The sequence below is a fragment of the Sinocyclocheilus rhinocerous genome, unplaced genomic scaffold (genome assembly GCF_001515625.1).
Source record: "Sinocyclocheilus rhinocerous isolate Xijiao unplaced genomic scaffold, SAMN03320098_v1.1 scaffold1639, whole genome shotgun sequence".
NCBI lineage: Eukaryota > Metazoa > Chordata > Actinopteri > Cypriniformes > Cyprinidae > Sinocyclocheilus > Sinocyclocheilus rhinocerous.
The window spans coordinates 178,763-188,757 of record NW_015632472.1 but is presented as its reverse complement, the minus strand read 5'-3'; the positions used below and the strand labels follow the sequence as shown (position 1 = coordinate 188,757).

Sequence of the window (9,995 nt, the reverse complement as noted above, 5' to 3'; positions counted from 1 at the left end):
TTTGTGTATGTTTTTTTTTACTCTCAAAGCCGTGATTTACATTCACTTCCATTATAAGACTGACAGACTGCAACGGTTTGAGTTAAAAATCTCCGTTTGTGTTCTACTGAAGAAACAAAGTCACCTACATTTTGGATGCCCTGGGGGTAAGCAGATAAACATCACATTTTCATTTTTGGGTGAACCATCCCTTTAAGCAAACCGCTCGTGTTTTGGCACCCATGCAAAAGAGTAAGTCCGCCTGTCTACAATTTGCACAAAAAAACTACATGCACATGGCTCAAAACTGACGAGTTGATTCGCATTGAAACTTCTAAACCTTCTTTCATCATGTGAGCCATCACACGCAAAATGATCATTCAATTATCAAAATCTGTCAGAAACACATGTATTCTGGGTGAGTTGTTACATTTTCACATGTAACAATTTTTTTGTTCAAATTTTTTCACAGAAAAATGCCTTTGAAGCAATTTGCACTTAGAAATGGCTTGTACGTTTCACAAATATTTACAAAGACATGGTAACACATTGAATTAAACAACATTTTGAAGTCGAAAGACTCAAATAGTATCCTCTTGTACAGTGTACTCAATCAATCCATTTTTATTTATATAGCACACAAAAAAACTGAAGTTGACAAAAGTGCTTCAAGACAATACTGAAGACACACACTAGTTGCAAGCAATACAGATAATAATGATAGTGAAATAAATAAAATAAAATGGAATATATAAAGGAGATCATGATCTCTATTAAATTTTTATTTACAACTTAAATTTTTTTTTTTTCCCAGTGCATATGCCATTTGTGATGTCCTGTAAAACTTACTTCATTATAGCAGATGTTTTAACAGTAGAATTTTTTTTTTTTTTTTGGATTTGTTTCCTAAAAAGAAGAAAAATAAAGACTGACATCTTTATTTAACCTAAATCTATCGTGATGTAGGTATGTGGGGGCGTGTTAGAACGAGCCGTTTTAGGTAGGCGTGGCTGACTCTTAACTTTTATAAAGAATATCTCTTTGGATTTGAGACTTTAGTCTTTGCAACTTTACAGATTTTTCTTTATGCACCAAGAGCTTGTAACACTCCAAAGAGAAAGGAAAAATTTAAATCGCATCATATGACCCCTTTAAAAGAAACAATGAAATATGAGTTTCTCCTTGTGTGCTGCTTTTGGCGTCACCGCTCAGTCACAAGAATGTAGCAAAAAGAGAAGTAAGAAAAGTGTTTCAGTGTGTATAAAGTGCACACATCAGCGTGATGGTGCAATGGCTGGACTAACATGAGCAGTGTTTCACTACCGTAGGGATTTCCACCTCAGGTTCACAAACATATCAATACCAACCTCAAATTAAAACGATTACAACATGACACGTCTTAATATGTGTGAGCATTACTTGATCTCTCAGGATTTTCTTCAGATAGATCATGCAGATCCCAGGGCTTCAGATCACTCAAGCGGTTGGAAGCCACTGATCTACATGGTGATTATTGTTCTTTCTTCCTGCGTTTTATCATGTGCAGAAATCTCAAACATAACTGCCAATAGAAACCCCCTTGAGAACAGGAGCTAACTGTACGAGGGCTTGTGAATTGAATGTGCTTTAGAATGAGTGTAAGGTCTAGACGCCTACACACTAAACGCTCTCGTACACTCATTATCATACTTTGACACACCTGGTGGTTTCCTTCCACAGCCGCTCACACTGCACCTGAACACGACAGGAAGAAGAACTCTGAGTCTGATGTCACTTCCTCCAACAGCCGTGCACTTCATTTAATGATAGATAGATAGATAAATATATGGATAGACTGACGGATAGATAGAGAGAGAGATAGATAGATAGATATTCAGAGAGATAGATAGATAGTCTGATAGACAGCTCTTGGATCTGTGTGTTATGGCTGATGGTGTTGTAGAGTGTTTGCTGCTGTGCTGTGGGAAGCGGTGAGAGCGAGAGCGAGAGACGGGGGCGGCAGAGCCTGCGCTTCTGATTCAGCACTTTTCTAGCATCTTGTGATAGATAGAGAGAGAGATAGATAGATAGATATTCAGAGAGATAGATAGATAGTCTGATAGACAGCTCTTGGATCTGTGTGTTATGGCTGATGGTGTTGTAGAGTGTTTGCTGCTGTGCTGTGGGAAGCGGTGAGAGCGAGAGACGGGGGCGGCAGAGCCTGCGCTTCTGATTCAGCACTTTTCTAGCATCTTGGTGGAAGTTTCCAGAAACTTTCTGTCTTTATACGCAACCAACTGTTCTCTTTTCTTATTTCTTTCTGTTACTCAGAGAGAAAGAGTGAAAGAGAGAGAGCAACGTGTGGCATGAGAAAGAAAGAAAAACGAGCGGCTCGTTTCTTTCCAAGCATCAGCCTTTGTTCCTCTAAAGACCATGATCAGAGAGACCAAACTGAGCGACAGACAAACACAGTGATGGTCTAGCAGTGACACTCTTAACAATAAAGGTTCTTTATTGGCATCAATGGTTCCACAAAGAACCTTTACCATCCATGGAACCTTTTCATTCCACAAAAGCTTCTTCACAGTGGAAAAAGTTATGTTAAGAACTGTTCACTAAAACTGGTTCTTCTATGGCATCGCTGTGAAAACCCTCTTTAGGAACCTTTATATTTAAGAGTGCAGGTCCCGGTCCTGTTGAGATGCAACAGTGTTTTCCTGAGCTGCATGAGCCAGTGTTTCACTTCTCCACGTCCATCAACAGGTGGCAGAAGAGATCCGCAGAGCTGCCTTCAGCAGAGACTCCGCTGCAGATCTGCTCGGATGAGCATGAACATTTTTCAGCTGTTTTTAATTTCTGAAGCAGATCTTAGCAGGACTGGGACGTCTACTGGAGCAGATTTGTTTGGAAGCACAATCTCTGGCGTTTCAAAACCCGTCACGTTTGCAGCTTGCTCCTCTTCTCTTGGTCTCTGCGATGTGCATCAAACAGCCACTGGCTCCACCTACACGTCCAGTGAGACATCTCTTCAATGATCATGTTTAGTGTGCATGTAAGTGCGTCCGCTGAGTCACGGTAATTGTGCCTAAAAAGCGTGAAATCCTCCTTAAAGTGTGCGCCTGCTGAGAAGAACAGGAAGACTGCTGGACATGGTTACAGTAGATATGCGGTCGGGCTCTTTCTCAACGCCTTTAGTCATGCAGACCTTCTCCTGCCTTGTAACAATTTCCAGAGAAACTCAAAGGAGCTGGAGATGGGCCAGGTCGGATAGCTGGCAGATTTAATATGGCTCATTTGATACATGTGTTATTGAAACACAAGCTCAGATAATGGCGTCTGTTGTAGTATCTGACTGAAACACAGCTGTCTGGATGTGTTACACTCTTAAAAATAAAGGTGCTTCAAAAGGTTCTTCAAGCAATGCCATAGAACCATTTTTGGATGCACCATTTTTTAGCATTCAGTCAAAGGTTCTTTAAAGAACCATCTCTTTCTTACCTTTTTGTAATCTGAAGAACCTTCTTTCTCCACAAAGAACCTTTGGTCAAACAGAAAGGTCCTTCAGATGTTAAAGGTTCTTAATGGAACCATTTAGACAAAAAGGTTCTTCTATGGCATCGTGAAGCACCTTTATTTTTAAGAGTGTATTAAGATGACTGCTGAGTGAACTTCGAGCAAAGAGGTATTGGTACGTATAGTACCAATACGGTTCAATTATATTAGCATAATGGGAGAAAGACTGCACATGGCTGGTCCAGTCTGAAATATAAGCATTTTAACACCATGAAACAGCATTTAGGAGATGGTCCATGTCCGATTTTGTTCTTGTTTGGCAAATTCGGTTTCCAGAAACAGCTGCCTGGAGGCGTTGAAAAGAAGGCCGCCAAGTAAAAAGACTTTTCTTGAAAGGGATGCAAACATTTATCAACCAATCACAACACAACCTTGACTAACTAGAAAAGAAAAGAAAAACTAACTACAAACAGCCAGCATACGAAGAATCACATGATGAAAACTTAGTTCATTTCATCTCACTTCTAGTAGCGCTGCATTGATTTCCACTCACTCCCTTTAAACTCGCAGATAAAACTGACGTGAAATGGCATTTACAGCTCATTCTACATTCACAACTCATTTTTCAGGGGAAACAGGAAAAACTCACGATCAGTGGCGTCAGACAGAAATCAAAGGTGTGAGGCAGAGAGTGAGACTGTTTTGCACGTTGGAATAATGTGCACTGATGAATCACTGACAGCAAGACCAAGAGTGTGTATTGGGAAAGTCAGTTTTGACTCAAGTGGAGTTTAAATGTCTTTGGTAGAGTCTCTCCTGCACATTCAGTGTCATGAAGTCTCGCACCCGCTCGCTTCCAGTCAGATGTATTAAGGTGAATCTCACACTGACTCATGTCGTTTCCGGGTGCTCTGCACAGCATGCCCAAATTTTGTACATCTGGTAGAGAGGTACAAAGCAATGATTTCGTGGCGTGAAGTGGGTGAGATGTTAGTGGAGCGTCTGCAAGCTTTATTTGGAAGAACTCAACACGCATGCATTGTATCGTCTCGAGCAAACTCGGGCTGTTTGTTTGTTTGTTTGTCGAGTTTGTGCAGATGTGGTGAGGACTGAAACCTGCTCTCGGGCCTCTGACAGAAAGTGACGTGAGCGAGGTGGCCTGGATGTAGAGCAGAACTTTCCTCCCACAAGCTCTGATCAGACCTTGCCAAAGGAAAGTCACACATGAGATCTCATTACCATCTCAGCTGCTTCTCCCAGACATCAACGCAGTCAAATGGAGATTTTTGTCCTCCCATGTCTGTTCAAGTGAAATTAGCTGAAATCCCAAAAATTCTTGATATGAACTTAAACGTTTCTCATCAAATGACCTGAATGGCTCTCCACATTCTTTTTCATAGCTCTATATGTGACACTGGAGCACAAAACCAGTCATTTGAAACCAATTTTTTGAAATTTAGATTTATACATCATCTCTAAGCTGAATAAATAAGCTACTAATAAAATATTAAAAAATAAAAAAACTTTGAAAATCTGGAATCTGGGGGTTCAAAAAAATCTAAATATTGAGAAAATCGTCTTTAAAGTTGTTCAAATGAAGTTCTTAGCAATGCATATTACTAATCAAAAATTAGGTTTTGATATATTTACAGTACGAAATTTACTAAATATCTTCATGAAACATGATCTTTACTTAATATTCTAATGATTTTTGGCATAAAAGAAAAATGGATCATTTTGACCCATACAATGTATTGTTGGCTATTGCTACAAATATATCCGTGCTGCTTATGACCAGCGATGGGGAAAGTTACTTTTAAAAGTAATGCATTACAATATTGCGTTACTCCATAAAAAAGTAACTAATTATGTTACTTAGTTACTTTTTATGGAAAGTAATGAGTTACGTTACTTTTGCGTTACTTTTTAAATCTGGACAGGACTTGTTTGTTTGTTTTTAAAATAAAAAAAGCTCTATTTTTGGCAAATATAAAAGCCTTTTCACACCAAAAGTCAAATGAATAAGCCTCAGGCTGAAGGGAAAGTCAATTTACGTCCGTACAGTAGAATGCAGAAGAAATTTCAACACACTTCAGCAATAAAAAAAGACACACGAATGTTTGTCTAGAGTAATTTGTGATTATTAATAGAATGGGATTAAATACATAAAGGATATTTGTGTTGTTTAACATTTAATTATTGCAGGTTTGCGTCATATTCTGAGTTGCATTATTTTTATTCATTTTGAGGAATACTGAATCTGTGTTTTTTTTTTGTGAGTGAGTGAGATGAATTAATGTATATTCATATTTATTTTAGAACTACAGGAACATCTTCTGATTTCTGTCACCATGGCAACACCAGAGCTGTCAATCAATAAATTGGACCCCCAACACTGATTATGACTGCTTTTGTGCTCCAGGGTCACATATATTTAATTTAATTTAGTAACCATTACCGGATGCCAGCTTCCGACTCATTTGTGTCTGTTCTAATGTTTTATTTTAGGAGAAACATCTGAGATTCAGCTGAAGCGTAAATAAAACTCCATTATAACTCTAAAAGAGCAACATCTGAGCTGCAACATAAGCACAAAGTAACACCGAAGAGCGTTAGCATCATCTCACCTCAACAAACAGCCCACAGTTATGCAAATTGAACATTTTGCATTTTTATTAAATACTCTGTTTACATAATAATGCATTTCACACAGTCATCGTCGTTACATTCATCCATAGAGTTCCTGAGTTTGATCGCATTCATACGGTGCTTTCCTCACAACACAAGCGCGTGCTCGTGAAGAGATGTTCACGTACATTCACACATGCAGCTTTTTGAGTTCTTGAACGTAGAGCGAAACGTACAGACCCAGCCGAGGCACTAGTGTTGATGTGCTGGTCAAAGTTCACTCGGTATTTCTGTGATGTACCTAAACATCAGTAGAATAATACAGTACATGCAATCAGTGAACAAAAGGGTTCGGTCTGACACCTCGCACACGTAGTGATGTCTACAAATGTTTAAACACACTATGTACAGTATACACAAAAAATATGAATATAAATATTGCAAATATTTAACATGTTACACATATAAATACATTTAAATTATAAATAGTGCTTAAGAAGCATGGCTTATCGGTTCAGGCCCAGACAAAGTCTCTAGATGTCGTTGCATTTTCTGAGCTTTTGTTGTAGAGGAAAATCTGCAAAATTTGGCAGAATGCATTTGAATATTGTGGCTAAAACGTGAAAGAGCCACTCTTTTTGGTAGCTGAAGGCATTGCCAAATTAGCCAAGAAAGTCTGTGGACATTAGTGGAGTCCTGCTCATCAGAGCATTAAAAGCAAGTCCTGAGTGGATCAAAGTGACGCGACTCAAACAAGCAGCCCCAAATCAGTTTGGTCGGGCTTCTGCTGATCACGTGTGACGCAGCGCTCCTAATCCGTCCACCAGAAACATCCCAAAGCCAGAGTCATTCATCTCCAGTTTCCAGTTGTCTAGCGTGCCTTCAACCTGTGATTTGACCATGAGGCGGTTTCCATTTTCCGGAAAGGTCACGACGCGCCAACACGTCTGACTGTGAGGCGTTTCTTTGCTCCGCTCAGGCAGCGAGACGGTGCAGGGGAGCTCCTCGCTATTGTGTTTATTGTAAAAGCTGACAGTGAATTGGCCAGATGGACACCGTCCAGTGCAGGAAAAATTGAGCTGGACGTACAGGAAGTAGCTTCCGCTTTCGTTGATGTTCAGCACATTCTGGTTTTTCTCATAGCTGTAGAGAGAGCCAATGGTTTGACCCTTTCCATACGCGAAAGGTTCCCACGCCATCACACCTGTTTTGAGTTCACCTGCAGGGCGGAGACAAAGAGACACGCTCAGTCCCAAGACTTTAACAGAGGAAGTCAATGTGCAAAGGAATTGTGTTTTTTCCAGGTTCAATACAAGTTCATTACGTTTTAGAATTTTTTTGCATTCTTAAAGTTCCAAAATGTGAAATATAACTTACTTTCAGTGGCCCTCAGGTAAACAAAATTCTGCGTCTAGAAAAAGGAAGACATGGGAAACAAAACATCAGATACAGATTTGACGACTCGTGTAAAACAAGAGCCCTGGTCTGATTCATTTCTCAGAAATGCGTTTTGGCTCTGCAGAGCTATTGGGATGCTACATGGTTCGATCCAGTTTTAAAATATTATTTGTTTCATTGTAGGTTCTTTTGGCGTTTTGGTTTATTTAAACACCACAACACAGATGCGTTTTTTTTTCTTCTTCTTCTAAAAACCAATGAATAAAATGCACTTTGTTGAACTCCTATGGCATCAAGCGGTTTCCTTTATGTAATTTAGTATTTATTTTTTAAAAAGTGTACTGTTGTTACTCTCTAAAAAATGCTGGGTTGTTCAATCCAACTTTGGGTCAAATATGGACAAACCCAGCTGTTATGTTAAATTTTTACATTAAATTGTTAACCCAAAAGTTGGGTTAGTCAATACTTAACCCAAAGTTGGGTTGAAACAATTTAGGGTTTGTTATTATTCTAGAATTCGAAACGCTCTATTTGGAACCTTTATCTCTGAAATCAAAGCTCTTATTGTCAACTCATAAAAAGTAAGTACTGAATGATTATCATAATCATATTTCATGGTATGTGCAAATTATTTAAACGTATTTTGAATAACACAACGGTCCAATCATAGTAAAGCCATGGTACACGTACAAACATTGAAATGCTATGGTATAAATACATAGACATCTACAAACTCACCTTATACGCGTCTCCGGTCTCGCGGATCGGCGCAACCTGCGAGTCCTTAACTCCGTCTATATGTCGCGTCGTCCGTGCGTTTATCTCGTCCTCGATGTGTTTGGCGAAGTACAGCGCTCCTGCGAGCGCGGCAATAAACATGAGGAAGAGTGCGATCACGGACACGGTGAGGAAGGTGTCCAGACACCGGCTGCGCGAGCGCACGGCGGGCGACTGGCTCTCAACATCTGCGGACATCTCGAGAAACGGCGTGTAAATAAATCGCTGTACATCCACGGCAGGTGCTGCTCTGCTCGAGGGGAGACATCATGAGCGTTATATAGAGGCGCAGGAGGAGGAACAAGCGGGTTTCCCTTGTCACCTCCTCCTCCGCCCACAGCAGAGAGAAAGAGAGACCCAGACGCGAAGAGGGAGGTTTAGAGAAAAACCGACTAACTTTCCGCTTCTTGCGCAAACGGAGGTGGAAAGCGGGAGGAGAGTAAAGTGTGAATTTCTGTGACTGGCTCCGTATTCCGCTCGTTATTTCATGGAATATCGAGCTACATTTATCCCCTCACTTTAATACTGCATACCATAATGCCTCCTTCACACAGTTTGTTGCATACTTTGTGTAAAAGTAAGACATTTGTATATACGTGGTATATTTGTGTGCACACTTACACCGCCAAATAAAGTGCTCGATTCGGATTTTGTTCACAAAACATGGCTCAGACTGAAGCTGCCAAGGGCCTATATACAGGAGATGCTAAACTCATTCACACGAACAAAACACTGAAATATGCTGAATATTGTAATTCATTTCTAAGGAAACGTTTTGACGTTTAAGTATTCGTTTTGGAGCTGATTCCAAGAAAAGTCGGACAGCACAAGCATGTGAGTTAAGTGAAAGTGAGTTATTTGTGAACGTTGGGGCCGGTGTTTTCTCGCAATCCATGGTTTCTCTCACGGCCTTTGAGCAAATCTCTTTTGTTTCAGATCGGCTTCTGGATTTTGTGTTGCTTGATGCCAAATCTAGATTCGAACCGTTTTCAGTATTCAAGAAAAACTATACTAAATAACCGGACACAGAAATGTAAGATTTATGTAATCAAAAGAACTTCGGCCTTCCAGTCTTACATTTAACATATTTTAGGTTAAAATAACTTCTGTTATGCACTGTCCAAAGCATTTCAGTGTTAGTCAAGAGATTGGACTTTTAATCAAATGGGTTCATGAATAATTGACGACCTTGAATTTCTTTAAGGAAATAATGGGTGCATTTTTAACAGATGTTTAAGTAAAAGCACATGTTCCTCCTTAAACAGTGTTTTAAAGGCATGCACGTATTTCATTTTTTATCATTTCCTGATGTCCATTTGTGTGTGATTTCAAAGTATTTTCTGCATAGGCCAATGGAATTTTTTTTGCATATAAAAGTTGATGCATCATGATTTTGCTTTGTATACTGTTCTAAAAATAGATCCCTGTGTCTGGAAGAGGAACGGTGTGATTATGTCACCTGCATGTGAAAACCTGTGCACCCGAGCCTGAGTGTCTACAGGAAGTGATGTCATCCGCACAGGTGTAGCCGCAGCTCTACGCCTACAGTGAGAGTCACTTTCTCAGATCCCTGTTTACTCCTGTCACTTCCTGTATGGCATCACTGTCCTGTTCGACAATACCCGTTTTCTTATCTTCATAGCTCTGAGTGTGGGTGTTTGTAGACAGGACAACTATTGCAGTGCTCTCTCTTGTGTGCTCTAGTGAGTTATTGAATCTGT

At 39.9% G+C, this 9,995-nt stretch overlaps 2 protein-coding genes across 2 annotated transcripts in view; one reads left to right on the top strand and one right to left on the bottom strand.

Annotated features, from left to right (window-relative positions):
• The window catches only part of LOC107742532 (lymphotoxin-alpha-like), an 11,055-nt gene extending 8,271 nt beyond the window's left edge, over positions 1-2,784 (top strand). The window contains exon 7 of the mRNA XM_016555538.1: positions 2,722-2,784. Coding sequence (XP_016411024.1) covers positions 2,722-2,784 — 63 coding nt within the window. The remainder of the gene's footprint in view (positions 1-2,721) is intronic.
• A 3,410-nt stretch (positions 2,785-6,194) lies between these two features.
• Positions 6,195-8,541, bottom strand: LOC107742533 (uncharacterized; the record flags this gene model as incomplete). The annotated part of the gene is made up of 3 exons (XM_016555539.1): positions 6,195-7,318; positions 7,477-7,510; positions 8,236-8,541. Coding segments are annotated over 3 exons (768 nt in total), but the record flags the coding sequence as incomplete, so codon positions are not given.
• Positions 8,542-9,995: the final 1,454 nt, after the last annotated feature.